We start from the raw sequence: 16,901 nt of genomic DNA, 5'->3' as shown, positions 1-16,901 counted from the left end.
ACCAAACGCTGAATGGCTTAACCCATTTTTATACTGTTTTCATTTAATTCTAAGTGAATCTGTCTCTAAATGCAATAAAATATAATTTTAGCAATTCATTATTATTATTATTATTGATTTTATTTGTTAAACACATTGAGGAAACTTAGAACAAACCCACAATGAACTGAAGAATAATCATGATGTAGTTATAAAACTATTTGATATAGTATTAAAACTTAATGATATTTTAATGGCAAATTATATTTGTACCACTGCAGTTGAGGTCAAGAAAAATATTCATGAAGCTGTTATAAAACTATATGACAGAGTATTAGCACTTAATGACATTTGAATGAAAAATTCAATTTGTACCACTGGAAAAAATTGGTCAGTTATGTCTTGGTAATGTCAAGTTGTCATGACAAGTTATGATGTATTGGTTAATGTCAAGTTGTCATAACAAAGACATCTCAAACAATGTCATCTTTGCATTAAAAATGACAGAATTGAATGAATGATACTTAATCAGAGCTGATCCTGGACCTCTGGGGGCCCTAAGCAACTTTGTGAGGGGGCCCTGTCAGCGCGTTCATAAAAAAAAACATTTACTGTCTCTGCTTAATAACGGAAACACATTGTATTATGTTAAAGCTGTACATTTTTGCCACATGTACATTACCGTGGCACTCATCAGAATCCTTCCTAAAGAACTACAGTATAACATTGACACCCAATTTTTGAAGAAAAAAAAAACATCTGTTACATTAGTACTTAGATTAAGGTCTATTCTGACAAATATATTATTTAAGAGATGTAGAACATCAGGAAAACAAATTTTAAATAATGAATAAAGTAAAACCAAAACAGCTGTCAGATAAACTATAAGAAACAACTCAACAGATTTTCCAATTTGATTAAAAACGAACGCATGATCAGACTCAAGAGGTAAACATACCAAAATACATCAATTATTCTCTAAATATGCTGACTTTAGTTGTAGTATGCATTGTTTTAAAAAGCTAAGAGAAGTCACACAACATCTTGCAAGAATAAATGTGTTTATTTTTTAACACATATGAAATATTTTAATTATTAATGTGTACAAGCATTCTAAAAAAAAAACACTCTGGCTTAAAACGGAATCTAGTTATTTGGATTGCAGTGTTTGTTATAAAGACTAAAGACTAAAGTCAAGACTAAACAGGAATTTAAAACATTAATGTGATCTTTTTACTTCACTTTTATGACTATTTTTGTCTTTCCTGCTCTGAATGGATAGCTTTAAATCATATCCGAATATCAAGACGCATGTCGATAGGCGCGTCAAACGCATGCGGAGCAGCTCAGACGACTGACAACTGGAATTAAAGTATTGTGAGATCAGACTGCTTTTTATCATTTTGAAAGTCTTTCGCAGCACAATGATGTCACTCGTCAGCTGGTCTGTGCAGCGCAGCATGAATGTAAGAGCAAGGGGGCCCCCTAGTGGTGCATGGCCCTACGCAGCTTGCGTACCCTGCGTATCGGGAGGATGGGCTCTGTACTTAATGACAGTTGTCATATACGTGCATTAAATCTCCCTCATGTTCATAGCATGTGTCATGTCATGATTATAAATGTGTCATGTCAGTCTTATTAACACCCCTTCAAGTAAAGTGTTACCGATATTTGTACGTATATATACATGTATGTGTTCAAACTATTTATTATGAGTTAAGTAACCTCTTGTTCTTTAACTACAGCCTTTGTCATCCATCGAACAAAATGGGCCGGGTTTGGAGTATAAAGTCAGCTACCGAAAACAAGGAATCGAAGACTGGGTGGAACATGTCTTAGAGAGGCACTCGTTTGTGGTTAAAAACACCTCGACGTTCGTCCTTTACGAGATCAAAATTCAGTCAAAGAATCACGCCGGCTGGGGCCCGGACCCCGAAATAATAACGGCATACTCAGGAGAGGACTGTGAGTAGACTTTTAACAATCTCTATTGTGTGTGTGAGTCGTGTAGATGAGCGCATGCATTTAAATAAGGTAACGCTATTGACATTTCGCTCACTGTCAAAGTATCCCACGTGTTTACCTTTGAGAGCATACAAAGCAGGTGAAGATTTTGAAAGACGTATGTTATTTTTAACCTTTTCTCCTTCCGTTAGGGTCTAGTTACATTGCAAATAACCAAAGCCCTGTAAGCAGGAACCCGCCCCCTTCCAGCAAAAAGTGCAGTACACGTGTGACGCGAATATCAACAGAGCTACAGGGCAGAACGGACAGATGAAATGCCGTCTCGCCTTTACACAATATCCAAACGGTAGCACTGATATGGCAATTTGTTTTGCCTTATTGAGGATATTAAATTGCACAAGGGGGAACGATTTCCTTACCCGGAGTCTTTGTAGTCGTCCACAGACTGACAAATGAAATGTTATCATGGCTGTGAGCTATTTACGTTTCGACTCTAATTATTCTCTTGCCTTCAGTTTTCTTTTGGAGTTGCCCTCCTGATGTTATCTCAGGTCACTATGACTCACTATGAGTGCTGTGTGCTTTGTTTAGTTCCCTTACCTTGCTCAGTCTTCATGTCTTTTAGGTCTGTCTTGTCTTAGTGTGTGTTTGCGAGTGATGGAGAGTAACTAAATAAAAAGTAGCAACGCTTTACCAGCTTTATTGCATGTGGTGATGTGGCTTAGATCAGCTTTAAAAATAATGAAGCTTTTACGGTAACAAGCTATTTTTCACTTACACATAATTGTATTTATTTTATTTGTATTATTATTTAGCACAAGTGTACCTGTGTTAGTTCAATGCTGTCACAGTTGTTTTTGTCTCAGATACACATGGCTTTGAATAAATTCTTAATTATTTTATTGGAAAGTTATTCTATAAAAAAAACTATAATATTATAATATTTAAGAAAATCTGACTTTTTCATTAAGTGCTATAATTGGGTCCCCAGTGATCTATCAACCTAGAAAATGTGAAAAAGATCAACCCAGTAACTTAGTTTTAGTAAACGATTCTCTTCAAGCATGTGAAAAATTAGGTCATTGACATTTGGCTCCTCTTGTGATGTCAGAAGGGGATACCGCACCTTAATCTGCACTATCCAACCACAGCACTGCCATTTAGTGCAGAGATCAGCTCATTTGCATTTTAAAGGACACTCCCAACACTCCCACTCGCAAGAGTATTGGTTTCGAATGGCTTGGATCTACTTTTTTTTTTTAAATGACGCCGTAACTTTAATTTTACTCTAGGTGTAAAATGTAAGTTGAATTAGCTTAAATTTTTTAGGTATTACCAATTGAAGTAATTTTGAACCATATTTTCACTTTTTACAGTTTATAGTGTAATGGTTATAAAACTTGATTTCATTACGTCATCCATGAACATGATTTGCGAGTCCTGTCAGATCTATTTTTTTTCGACACTAAAGGTGAAAACTACCATCATTCTATGCTTTTCAATAATGCTATCAAGCCGCAGGGGTTCTCGTGGTAAAATGACATATTATGCCTTGAGCTATTTTCTATTATAAGTTTACTATAACACTTTATTAGGAAATTTTTTTTTATCAAATTGGCTGTGCAAGTAACTATTTAAAATTTGGACTTGTGATGAGTTGTTATAACCATAAAACAAGCTAAACTTGCTTAACTTAATCTAATAAATTAAAGTCAAGACAAAATGTTTTGCCAGCCAAAATTATTAACCTGCACAGCCAATTTGATTAAACTTAAAGGGGACATAATGAAAATCTGACTTTTTCCATGTTTAAGTACTATAATTGGGTCCCCAGTGCTTCTATCAACCTAGAAAATATGAAAAAAGACCCAGTAACTTAGTTTTGGTAAACTATTCTCTGCAAGCATGAGAAAAAATAGCTCATTGTAATCTGGCTCCCCTTGTGATGTCAGAAGGGGATAATACCGCCCCTTAATCTGCACTATCCAACCACAGCACTGCCATTTAGTACAGAGATCAGCTCATTTGCATTTTAAAGGAAACTTCCAAAACGGCACATTTTTGCTCACACCTACAAAGTGTAAATTTTAACATGCTATAATAAATTATCTATATGGTATTTTGAGCTAAAACTTCAAATCTCTGGGGACACCAAAGATTCATTTGACATCTTAAAAAGGTAGTGTAGTTTCCCTAACATTGCTGTTTGCTGGTATTTATTCCACATTCAACCCACTTTTTTTCCACTTTAGCCAGTATCTATGTACACTGCCTGTGAGCCTGTAAGCGTAGCGTTTTGTTTTTATAGGCTATTTCGATTCGGCAGGGTAAATAACATTTGCGTAGGCAATTTGCGAACCGAGTCGCAAAACGTAAAAACAACACCGTACTCCATAACGGCACGTAAACAACTATTACCTCAGTGCTGTTTTTCTCATGATTACCCACAAAATTACATCACATTTTTTTCGTCCATAGACCATGAATATAGCAGAATCTAATTCACAGATATTATGCTCATGTAGAGAAAGTGTAATTCGAATAACACGGCTATGTACACAAGAGCTATTCGTAATATCTTAAATTTGCATGTCTCCACAGTTCCCTCAGCCGCTCCAGAGGACGTAGCAGTGGAGGTGATGAACAACACTGTGGTCAAGGTCAACTGGGCTCTTGTTCACAAGGACAAACTGCGTGGGCATCTGGGGGGCTATAGGGTAATTCTTCACCAACATTTCGACACTCCTTTCGTGACCTTGGAGGTTCTGTTGTCTCCCTGCGAGCCGTCAGAAGTATCCACATGTGCTCTATATCATAATTAGCTTAGGAAGACGGAAAAGCTGCCACTGTGTTTCTTTCTCATCATCCGTATTTCTCATAAATGTACGTGTGGTGCAGGTGAACTGGTGGAGGCTGCGCAGTCTTTTGGACTCGAAGAAAACACACGGTGACAAACATACCCTGACATTTGCCGGAGAGAGGACCCATGCGGTGGTAACAGGTCTAAGGCCGTTCTCTGAATACAGCCTCATCGTCATGGCCTTTAACGGAAGGGGAAACGGACCTGGAAGTCATCCGGTCAGTTTCAAAACTCCCGAGGGAGGTAAGTAAAGAGAAGACCCGGTGAACTCTTAAGCTAAAAATAATACACTGTGAATAATATAGTATGAGTTAGGAGAGTGGCCTTTACTTTAAAGACACCATGAAATCACTACAGTAAATAATAGTGTTGAGTCCCGGTCTGAACAGTATTTTGCAGACATTTTTTATCTAAAGCAACTTATACTGATGCAATTTATATATTGAATGCATTGTGTGTGTCCTCTTGGATCGAACCCTTGACATTTGTAGTGCTAACACAGTGATCTACCTGCTACTGCTTTATTTGGAAATATTATTATAAAAGAAGTCTATTTCCTGGGGTTTATTAAGAGTTTATTTCAACCAAAAATGAACATCATATGATTTATTGTTACTTTCCTACTTTCAGTTCCCGGTCAAGTGGCTTCTTTCAGAGCAACAAACATCCAAAAACACAAGGTGACCTTGACCTGGTCCCCTCCCATTGACGCAAACGGAGTTCTGATTGGCTACGTCCTACAATATCAGCTAAGTATGTCATCTCCTATTTTGTTCATAACCCCGCTATAAAAGTTTAAGCGTGCTGAGAGGGATTCACAGAGGGGTACGAGTAAACAGCTTTTCTGCTTCTCATTTATGACGTAGCCTGTGGCAACGAGACATTACAAGACATTGTATAGTGTTCTTACATTAAAACATATAATGCTAATGCGGTGGTTTCAGAGTCATTCAGAGCCAAGGGCCAGGCTACACAAGGGTACATTTTATGACACAATGTTCCCTGTGATGCAGATGTAGATTTAGACATCTGAAAACAGCATTTATGGTTCACTCATTACGTCAAGCGATGCCCACATCTCACCACTAGGAGATATTGTTGTGCCATCTTCTGCTGGGGTGCCAGCAGTCCCCCATTCATCAGAGACTTTAGCATCATGAATATGACTGCATAGGATCTCTGTTTAACGCAGTTGTATACTGTATTTACTAAATGATTTATGGAAAACAATTATCTTGAGTTGCTTAAGTTGCCTCACTTAATTTGCTTGTTTTTATTATACTGTCCCATTATACGAAATTAAAAACACACTAGCGAATTAAGAAATCATTTTCTGTATGCGATTACAGTATACTCGGGTTTTAATTAGGGTTTACAGTGAGTAACAGAGGTTAACTACGCACACCGTGTTAACATGATAAAACAAGAAGCACTGAAGCCTAACCAAGAATATCGTGATCGGTTCACAATTCACAGGAATTTATAGTAAATGCATTAACATTAACAACAGAGCAATGTATGTGGTAACGGTGGTATGAGGGGAATAATTGATTTTAATTTGAAAATAATCCAGTTCGCATCGTGCTGCATTACCACCTCGGGTATGGATTATTTTAAAATAATTTAACGGCCTGTCATCAATCATTCCTTATATATATATAAATATTATGTAAGGGATAATGTAGAGGCAGCCGGTAGTTATCGGGAAATAAGCCCAGACAGTGTGATCAGGATCCGACGCGAAGCGGAGGGTCTTGTATCACACTGAAGGGGCTTATTTCCCGATATCTACCGGCTGCCTCTACATTATCCCGCTTATTACACGGCTACTTGTCACATAAGAAAAAAACCGGACATGAATATGAATTTGAAACATTTTATTTGCATATTTGTTGTAAATTAACATTTTTATCCTTCCGCGAAACTTTGCACAGATGCATAAAATGATCGTAATACCTTATTAAGATCCTCCGCTTTATACTTGTCTGTCTCCATTTTTTTTCTTTTAGCCAGTCTTTGAGAAGTTTTAATGCCCATTCTGTATTTTTTGTGTGTTGGCTTCGTAGCTGTCATGCTCTATTTTGTCAAGTTCAGTCTCAGTAAGCTCTCTGTGTCTTGTCGTTGTTCGTTCTTCTATCCACTGTTTAAATGTTTTGTCCGTACATGTTAAAATTAATGTCTAAATTTTCCATTGTTAATTGTGGTTGTCCAGTGTTTGTCACAAGATGGCGCCAAACACTAATCTTTATTGGCGCGGAGCGATTTTACTCGTACAAGTAGTACCGGCTATGCGTTATTACTTTGGAGCGGTTATTATTTGAAAAGAACGAACCTGCAAATGTCTCAACTGACCAATCAGAATCAAGCATTCCAGAGAGCCGTGTAATAAATATATATAATAATTTCTCAGTTTTTCGTGTTTTTTCATCTTTCTTGTAAAGCTGCTGGGTTACCATGTGTTCGTTTTGAACGGTTGTATCTGGGAATAAGGAGCCTGCAAATGTAACGACTGGCCAATCAGAATCAAGCATTCCAACGAGCCATGTGATAAAACTTTTAAACATTTTGTCCCCCTGCTTGGCAAATGTTCATTATGTTTGAAAAGGTAAAATGCTGTGAAACACTTGAAACAGCATCTTTATGATCAGGTTGAAGGTGAAGGATGAAGGTTTCGCATACCTTTATGGGTGGCATTGAGCTGAAATGCATGAAAATGCATGTGTGTTGCTTACTGTCACCAACTTACAAATGTCCTTACAAGGACTACAGACAGAATGTCATGCCGCGTAATTAATATTCATAGGCAAAGCTAATAAGTTTTACATTACATCCTCCCCATCAAATCTTTAGATAACTCGTATGCGTCTGTGAAAAAGTGGTTAAATACACTTTTCAAGAAATTGGTTGCCAGTTTGTGACCTTGTTGTGAACTACAGCCTTAAGTCTTATAAAAAGAAAGAGATTATGAGCATCAAAATATGATTGCAATCATTAATTTCAATCTATGACCTTGCTCAGTCAATATTAAAGATATCAAACTTATATTTTCACAAAATGTTCTTTATATTGTGTAGCATGATTTTATGTCGAAAACACCAAATCACAACAAAAAGACTTTTTAGCTGGGTTTTCACAAGCAAGGTCACTCCACTTTTTTGAAATCATGCTCATTTTCCAGCTCCCCTAGAGTTAAATGTTTGACTTTTAGCTGATCTCCGGGTCTGGCGGCACCACTTTTAGCATAGCTTAGCATAATCCATTGAATCTGATTAGACCATTAGCATTGCGCTAAAAATAACCAAAGAGTTTTGATATTTTTTCTATTTAAAACTTGACTCTTCTGTAGTTACACTGTGTTCTAAGACCGACGGAAAATTAAAAGTTGAGATTTTTTAGGCAGATATGGCTAGGAACTATACTCTTATTCTGGCGTAATAATCAGGGACTTTGCTGCCGTAACATGGCTGCAGGAGGCGCATTGATATTACGCAGTTCCCAAAAATAGTCCCCTGCTATTGAAAGTTACTAAGGGGACTATTTTCGACTATTTTCTTAAAGTCCTTCAGACCCAGAGATCGGCTGAATGGATTCCAAAATGGTAAGACTCAAATGTTTAACTCTAGGGGAGCTGGAAAATGAGCATATTTTCTCAGCTTTAAAGTTCTGATCACAGCACATATGTAGAACAAAGATCATGAGAAAAACATTATTGACCCGCGTTACTAAACAGCATGGCGCTCTGACCCCATGTTGTCTGACATGCACTGTGCCATAACAGAGCAGCATCCCGGGCATAAGCACTGCTACGCACAAAACCGGATCCTGACAGGAATGATGACAAAGCTGATTATGATGCCGACGGTCTGGGAGGTCTCATCAGCTAATTATGTTTGATGCTGCGGCTGATCGCTCAGGCCAAGTGTCAGGTTGCGGATCAAAAGAAGAGACGTTTTCATCAGGAGTGCTTGCTGGAACCATCGTCCTCCCTTTGAAGTGTGCTTGTTGAAGTCCCCTTGAAGAAAGCAGTGTGTAAAACAGCGACGAGAGAGAGAGAGCACACAGCTGCACTCGTTGAACGGAAAATAGCAATTGGGATTAAAGCCCTATCTCCCATATGGCACACAGCCAGATCTAACCACGCTGAAATCGTACAGTTAATGCTTTGCATTTAGGAAAGCACTTGTTAAGGATACAGAAATCTGTGTTTTTCTGTATCATTTTGGCAAAGGGGAGAGATACAGGACACTGTTGGGATAGGAAAGGATAATTGAATTGATAAACATTGCAGGAAAGACTCTGAATCGCCAACATATGCCGTTTGATTCAATACCCGACTATTGTCTGCATACAAGCAGGCATGCATGTGTTTTGTGTTTGTGAACAATCAAATGCCCCCCTTTTCAAAATGCCTGCCTGGTGAGACATTTATGTAAATGAACTTGGTTTATCGAATGAGGTAAACAGGCGGGACCAAGCAAATCAGATTCGTGTCAAAATATCAGATCTGTGCATTAGACCTTGCAATGTAAATGCAGCCTAATGGGCCCGCTGATTGTAACGGTGTGTTGTTAATGATAATCAAACAACAATATTGACAAAATAAAACGCAAAGCACTCGATGCACCTAATTTATTTCTTTGTTCTGTATTACAGACTGCTTACTTGAATAATTACTTATAATAAATAAAACTTGAAGGACTGTTTACGAAATAGTGCAATGCTTCAGTACTTTACTTTAAAATTTATTTACTGTATATTTATATATTTTATATCATATATTTGACCTTGCCTGTGAATTATATAATTATGAGATTATTAGCATCAAAATAAAAATCATTTATTTTACACAGATGACCTTACTCAGTCAATATAAAAAATATCAAGATTAAATTTTCACAGAATGTTCTTTACATAATGTATGATTTTATGTACTTAACTGAAATATTAACAATTGTATTAAAATCCCTGTTTTCTAGAATTATAAAGCTTAAAAAGGGCAAGGACATTTAATAACTCTTTCCCCGCCATTGACGAGATATCTCGTCAATTAAGAGAAAACGCTTCCCCGCCAATGACGAGATTTTCCGTCTTTCCGCAATACCGCTCTTATCCACCAGGTGGCGCTCTTCCGCAACTTTTTAAAACCGGAAGTATTGCCCTATGGCAAGCTGCTGCATGTCTGTGTCTGTTTGAAAGATCGCTCTGAATCGGATCTCTATGAAAAGTCCGTCACAAAAATGGAATTTTTGCAAAAACCTACCCATATTCAAAAGCTGATTGCAAAAGAACCACTAAAGGTAGGATGAAACGGTTTTTTTTTTGTTTGAAAGCAGAGGATCTGTTCTTTCATTTGGTATATTGTATGTTTATTTATTTAAAGAAGAACATTTTCTGGAAGGCATTAAACTTTGGTGAAAATCATGAAAAATGCTGGCGCTGGCTGGCAACTTTTTTTTAAAACGCTGGCGGTGAAAGAGTTAAAGTGCACTTGAGGCATGTGTCCCAATCCACTTTTGCTAGTTTACCAATGGGAAAAATAGTCTATGCGCCTGGCGCACAGTCTAAAAGGGTTGTTACTATTCTCGTAATGAGTACTTGGTGTGTTTTGGGCGTAACATGCAATAAACCAATAAGAGTTTCATCCCCCATCCCCTTTAAAAGCCAGTTGGGCTGGCGCCAAAGCTAAATCCCTATTTACATGGTGTAGTTTAAGTGGAAAAACTGTAAGCAGAGGAAGATCATCACCCATTTAAGATTGAGGTTAAAAAAATTGTGTTGCGTTTTATTTATTAAAATTGATATTTTTGTAATTAAATTTGGATCTCTTGAAAAGTCGTTATTTCAGTAATAGTAAAATAAGCAGTGTTTTAATTGCTTATAAAGTAAGATTCATGATCACTGTAATCTCAAAAAGTTTTTATAAGAATAATTTACAATTATTCAAAAAAAAAAAAAAAAAAAATGGTTTGCATAAGCATAAATACTTTATTTGTAACAAACAGAAAAAAATGTATAAAAGTGTGCAGAGCCGTTTCAGCACTCGTACAGCGCAGTGAAAAATATTACCTAAAAATAGTTCTCATCTCACCATATAAAGTCACCATATTAAATAAATAAATGGGAAATCATTAAAAAATCTAAATAAATGCAATATTAGCACTTTTTAAAAGGCTACAGGTGAAGCAGCTCTTTGGCCAGCTGATCTCAGCTTCATACCTTCTAAAGTCCTTTAAACTGTCCTCATTTATGTCCAATAGACTCAATAATAATCTTTTACATTTTAATCCTTTAATTTTTCATATTTCAAAATGTTTGTGTGCTGCTGTGCATCCATGTGTGTAATAGGCAAACGCGCGTTGTCGTCCCCTTGGGCGCATATTACTAACACGCTCTTTAAATAACAAAAACAATTGACTATAGACTAGGTTTTAGTTGTTCAATTGTGTAGTATATTTTAGTTGCCATAAAATAGCAACGCGCCAACAATGCGCCTGAACAAACCTTGTTTTCAAGCCAGCACACCCATGGTATATTTGGCTGAAGTATCCCTTTAAATAACATACTGTAGTGTATTAGATGCATAATACAGTATGCTGTGGTATCAGAATTGATACTGAAAAAATGTGAGGTTTCACTGCTTTTGGTATCCACCACCCATTTTTTTTTTATTGTGACAACCTCAGTGCATACTGTCAGTATGTGTCTGTGAGATTTGAATTTGACCTCCGGATGATGAATTGCATCTGACATTTCCATGCTGTGACCTTCCTGTTGCCAGATCAGCTCAGAGACGTCATAACACATAAATACAACACAGCTCAACACAACAAACACAAAACATATACAATGCCATATACGGTCTCTGTCTAGTTTAAAATCTCCTGTGGCTTTTAATATAATGTATAGTGCTGCTCTTGAATGCTGATTGGCCAATAGCAATGGTGCTGTTGTTAAATGTTGATATATCTTGCACAGTTGCACCAAGGTTTCCTGGGAAACATAATTTCTTGTTTTTCTCAACCCTGCATTGAAAAATGACAATAAACTTAACTGTGACTTAATAATAATAATAATAATAATGTCTTTCAGTGACCAAATGCACAATTTACTGTGCACAAGCTTTTTTGGATTATACTGTTGCATGTATACCATACAGCCTGTCTGATCTGTGTTTCGTTTTTCTTTTTAGTAAATGACACAGAGGAAGTAGGTCCCCTTATGACCCAGAACATCTCTGTTGACAGCAATAAGTTGCACCTCCAGGATTTGGAAGCGCTAAGCAGATACAAGTTCTACCTACGAGGCTGCACGCGGGTGGGATGCGGCCCGGCGGCCAGCGAAGAGTCCACAACTGTCCCCGAAGCGAGTAAGTATGGCTAACTGCAGCTCAGGGGTGGGGTCGGCATTTGGCAGTCTGGAGGACAGGAACTTGGCGCTTTGACACGGATGACCAAGCTGCGGTTGTTACGGGCATCGACCCGACGAATACCGGGGACATTATTTCGACCTCCGATTTCATCAAGCTTTTCATATGCCCATCTAAGCATTTCTTTATGGCTAAACAATATCATAACAGTATGCGACTGGCTTGCATTCATCACTGTCTCGGAAGACCGAGCGCTTATTGATTTGGGGGGTAGAATCTCCCATGGAAAAGAAAGCGTAGGAAGTTGTCTTTGGGGATAGAAATGCAGGGTTGGCATTATTACAGACATAAGGTGCTAATCAACACAAACATTATCTAAGGTAAACCACATCTGTGAATTTGCTGCATATTTATCTTGATTTATGGTTCACAGAATCGTACTTATCATGGGCTGTTAGCAGATTGTTGAAAAATTGCTGTAAATTTCCGTTTGACGGAGGATTCATATAGAAAACTGAATTTCAAGACATTTGATCAAGACTGAAATCCAGAGGCGCAAGACCAATATTCTGTAAGGCTACAGTCAAGAAAATAAATGACTGTTGTGATATAAAAGGAGATATCATGACCAAAAAGCTTGTATTTCTTTTAAAATGGTTAGTAGTGTAAAAAGTATAGTTGGAGAAATATATCTACAGTATCTACATTACAAGACCAGCAGAATAATAATGTGTTATTGTTTTTGTTAAATGCATTTTTAGAGTTAAAGGGACACTCCACTTTTTTATGAAAATATGCAAATTTTCCAGCTCCCCTAAAGTTAAACATTTGATTTTTACCGTTTTGGAATTCATTCAGCTGAACTCCGGATCTGGCGGTACCACTTTTAGCATAGCTTAGCATAATCCATTGAATCTGATTAGACCATTAGCATTGCGCTAAAAACTAACCAAAGAGTTTCAGAGTTTTTCCATTTAAAACTCTTCTGTAGTTACATTGTGTACTAAGACCGACGGAAAATTAAAAGTTGTGATTTTCTAGGCAGATATGGCTAGGAACTATACTATCATTCTGGCGTAATAATCAAGGACTTTGCTGCCGTAACATGGCTGCAGGAGGTGCAATGATATTACGCACCGGCCGAAAATAGTTTCCTTGCTAACTTTCAATAGCAGGGGGGCTATTTTCAGGCACTACGTAATATCATTGCGCCTCCTGCAGCCATGTAAAAATGAAATGCAACCAGTAAAGTGTAGTTGAATTTTTAAAACAAAAGCCTCTTTAAAAATTTTTGTTGTTAGCTAACAACTAATTGTTGGAGACACAATCAACTTGATCATTTGTTTTCTTTAATTACCATAACAAATAATTTGTCTTAATATGCAGATTATTCAGTACCACGCATGCTATATGCTGTATACCATGGAATTATCATCTGATAGCTTCAATGCACCATGGTACCACAACAAGAATTGTTTGACAAACATACAAACATGCTTTGTTTCGGTAAAATGCATAACGCACGTGCCAAAACCCTGCTTTAATATTGTCACGCATCTTGTGTGACATCATATTTTACATTTAAAGGGCCCACTATAGACGGTTTCAGCAGTAACAACATAAACAAGTGGCTTTCGTGGTCTACACGTAACTTCTAGTAAATTCATCTAAGATTAAATAACAACAAAGTACTTTAAACGTAGTTTATTTATATAACATATTTCAACAAGGTATTTGTTTAAGAGTTCAGTTTAGCAACTAGATCAGACCATTAAAAAAACTGAAACCGGAAGTAATTAAGTTCGGAACAGACGCGTATTGTGTCACCGCACGTGCGTCCGATGAAACCGTCTATATTATGCAAATTTTTACAAGGTTTAATATAAGTCCCAGATGTGCCTCGAATGTGTCTGTGAAGTTTCAGGTCAAAATACCCCACACACCCCATTTGTTACAGCATGTCCAAAATGCACCTATTTTCACGTGTGTACCTTTAAAAGCAAATGAGCTACTGCTCTTTACTCCAGTGAGACAGTCAGTGCCTTCGGTTAAAAATAGATCTGATTCATGTGAATACAGTCTGAGACAACAGTATCTTTAGCTGCATTACTGCTACAACGTGCTAACAAACACATTTGGAAGCTTTTGGGTAAAGTTAACTAGTCAGTCAGTGGCCATGGGCAGGGCTTTGTTTGTGTGATGTCACATTAACGAGAATCAAAACTAGGGTGACCATACGTGCCATTCTTCCCGGACGCATCCCGTCCAGGATTTCGGTGCGTCTTCCGGAAGTCGTATTTGTTGACCGCATACGCCATTCAGTTAAAAACATAATATATTCAATCGTAGTTTCCTTCTTACCTTAAAATGTAACGGTTGCTTTTCTGTAATAATAATAATCCTCTATGACGTATGCAGTCGACAAATACGACTTCCGGAAGACAAACACAAAATCCTGGACCGGATCATCCAGGAAGAATGGCACGTATGGTCACCCTAATCAAAACAGCATTTGTAATGAGACTGCTCTGGTTTAAAGGAGATTTTTTTCCATTGTAGTGTGGTTGTGCTCACAAACTGCCAACACACATTTATGTCCAAACAACACCTTGTAAAATTAGATTTTGCATAATATGGGCCCTTTATGTTATCCATGCTTCTTGCTGTCGCACTCTTACTCTAAAATGCTTTGGCAACGGCAAAGTATCTCAACTAAAGTTGTCGTGATTTAAATTCCTGTTGTCCTGTTGTAATATGTCTGTTTCACAGCTTTATTGCTTTTGTTTTACCAGCTTCAACAGATGTGGCCTCTTTCAACATCAGTATGAAGTCTTACGTTCACTTATAGATCTAGAAATAGCGCAGTAGTACTGTAGACTAGAGTACAAAAGTCTTAAGTACTGTAGCACTGTTTCCAAAATCATGTCCCTTATTTTCATATATTAGCATAATGTTTATCTGTAGTGGGAAGTAATAGTCTAGATAAAAGCATGGGTCTCCCTTGGGTGGTTGATCAATTAGATAAATCTCACTGTTAACTATTCATCTGCATTGTTTCTGTTATCTAATACTAATTTATTCTGTTTAATGTTGCAATGCAAACTAATCTTTTTTGTGCTGTAGTCCTTCAATTCAACTAACATAGACTCTCATTTAGACATCTCATTTAGTTGTTTAGTATCATTTCATAGATGATAGCCTGTTACGCAAGTTACGGCAGAAACAAAATAGTGTTCAAAATCTACTCTTATTTTCAGGAAAATCTGGCCCCCGATTTCCTTCAAGAAAAACTACTGTTTCACCAGTGGCTAATGCAACTCTTTCTTCAATAGGTATTAAAAATACTAAAGCAAGTCTGTCTTCAAAAACAAATGAGGGGTTTGTGTACAAATACAGCACTGCATGGTCCATATAGTTAAATGGAAACACAATGTACATCCCAAGCCACTTTGGTTTCGCAATGTGATCTATATTTGCCCCAAAGTGTCAAGGACTTATCAAGGGAACAAGAAACAGCGGTGATGTTTCACAGTCGTGTTTCACCAGAGGTGTGACTTTTGTAGGGATGTTGATTTTTAAACGGTGGCTGCTAAGCGTATAAGAAGAAGCTGTTGGTTTTTCCGGATCAAGCTATTTCAGCGCTAGCATTTCCCAAATGCAAGCACCGTAGGATGTGCAATGTGACAAGCAAATGCAAACCTCCAGCTACATCGCTTACTATTTATAGCGTCAGGAGGTGTCGCACCACACTGATGATTTTGACAATTACCGCGGTAACGGAGTGGACGAAAGTGCGTGGTAATAATGGCAGGATGGCCATGGACGAATGTCCTTTCGTGCAGATGGATGCCTGAAAAAGAGAAGTTTAAAAATAAATGTGTTTCATTTGCATGTTATGCCTAGAGGGGAAGATGTGGGGTGATTGAGATGTGTGGTAATCTGATTTGACAGGAGACAACAGTCCGCCTAATTGCTACACCTCAAGGTGATGAAAACACAAGTTATCTGTGATTGATACACCTCTGGTGGAACCATGTGTAGGTAGCAATCGAATACTTTTGGTTTCGTGCAGCTCGCTTGAGAACAATCTCTTTGCTTCATTTCGTTCGCTGTAACAAGCGCATCATTATATCCGGTTGTTAATTAGTCTTTTAATTACTGAAGACTTTTTATTCAGATGGAAAGTGAGAAAGTGATGAAAGCCTCACTATTGAAATGTAAAGCAAAAAAGCATATGACAAAATCACTGAAGAATGTAGGACTATGCAAACATGCAGATTTGTAATTCATTCTGTAATTCATGTGTTGTGAACGTAAGGAAATGAAGAACATGTTCTCTCCGCCAAAACTAATCGTATCTAACAGCACTTCTGTTGCATTTCCTCGTGTCATTGACTAACCCTCTGCCATTTCTCTCTTCTCTCAGCTGCGTTGAATATTAGCACATCAGTTAGTCACAACTTCGCAAATATCAGTTGGATTCCAGGCATTGAACAATCGGATACAGAGATATATGTTGCGTTTATGAACAAACGTAAGCCTCTCTTACTGTTTTGTCTTTGTAGTGCGTTTGTACAGTTTGCAAAGTTATAATAAAATAAATATATATAAAAATGAAAGCTTAGTTTTTATGCTATGTTTGGAGATGGGTACTAGCTTACTAGATGTAGTGATTATGAAGTATGTGGGCATATTGTATGTATATTATGCACAATATGCAATGTTTTGAAT

General features: G+C 37.4%; 1 protein-coding gene across 9 annotated transcripts in view; it reads left to right on the top strand.

Annotated features, from left to right (window-relative positions):
* chl1b (cell adhesion molecule L1-like b) overlaps positions 1-16,901 on the top strand; it is a 116,805-nt gene that overhangs the window by 87,445 nt on the left and 12,459 nt on the right. For 6 of the 9 annotated variants that reach the window (XM_065279775.2, XM_065279778.2, XM_065279776.2 and 3 more), the window contains 8 exons: positions 1,725-1,944; positions 4,546-4,661; positions 4,843-5,047; positions 5,435-5,557; positions 11,994-12,170; positions 14,963-14,992; positions 15,428-15,502; positions 16,597-16,704. In XM_065279775.2, the coding sequence (XP_065135847.2) occupies positions 1,725-1,944; positions 4,546-4,661; positions 4,843-5,047; positions 5,435-5,557; positions 11,994-12,170; positions 14,963-14,992; positions 15,428-15,502; positions 16,597-16,704 (1,054 nt within the window). The remainder of the gene's footprint in view (positions 1-1,724; positions 1,945-4,545; positions 4,662-4,842; positions 5,048-5,434; positions 5,558-11,993; positions 12,171-14,962; positions 14,993-15,427; positions 15,503-16,596; positions 16,705-16,901) is intronic. The other 3 variants (XM_065279782.2, XM_065279783.2, XM_065279784.2) reach the window with 3 other exon arrangements.

This window comes from Paramisgurnus dabryanus, chromosome 7 (assembly GCF_030506205.2).
Source record: "Paramisgurnus dabryanus chromosome 7, PD_genome_1.1, whole genome shotgun sequence".
In the NCBI taxonomy this organism is placed as follows: Eukaryota; Metazoa; Chordata; class Actinopteri; order Cypriniformes; family Cobitidae; genus Paramisgurnus; species Paramisgurnus dabryanus.
Note: the sequence above shows the minus strand (reverse complement) of the source record. Positions and strands in the feature narration are given on the sequence as shown.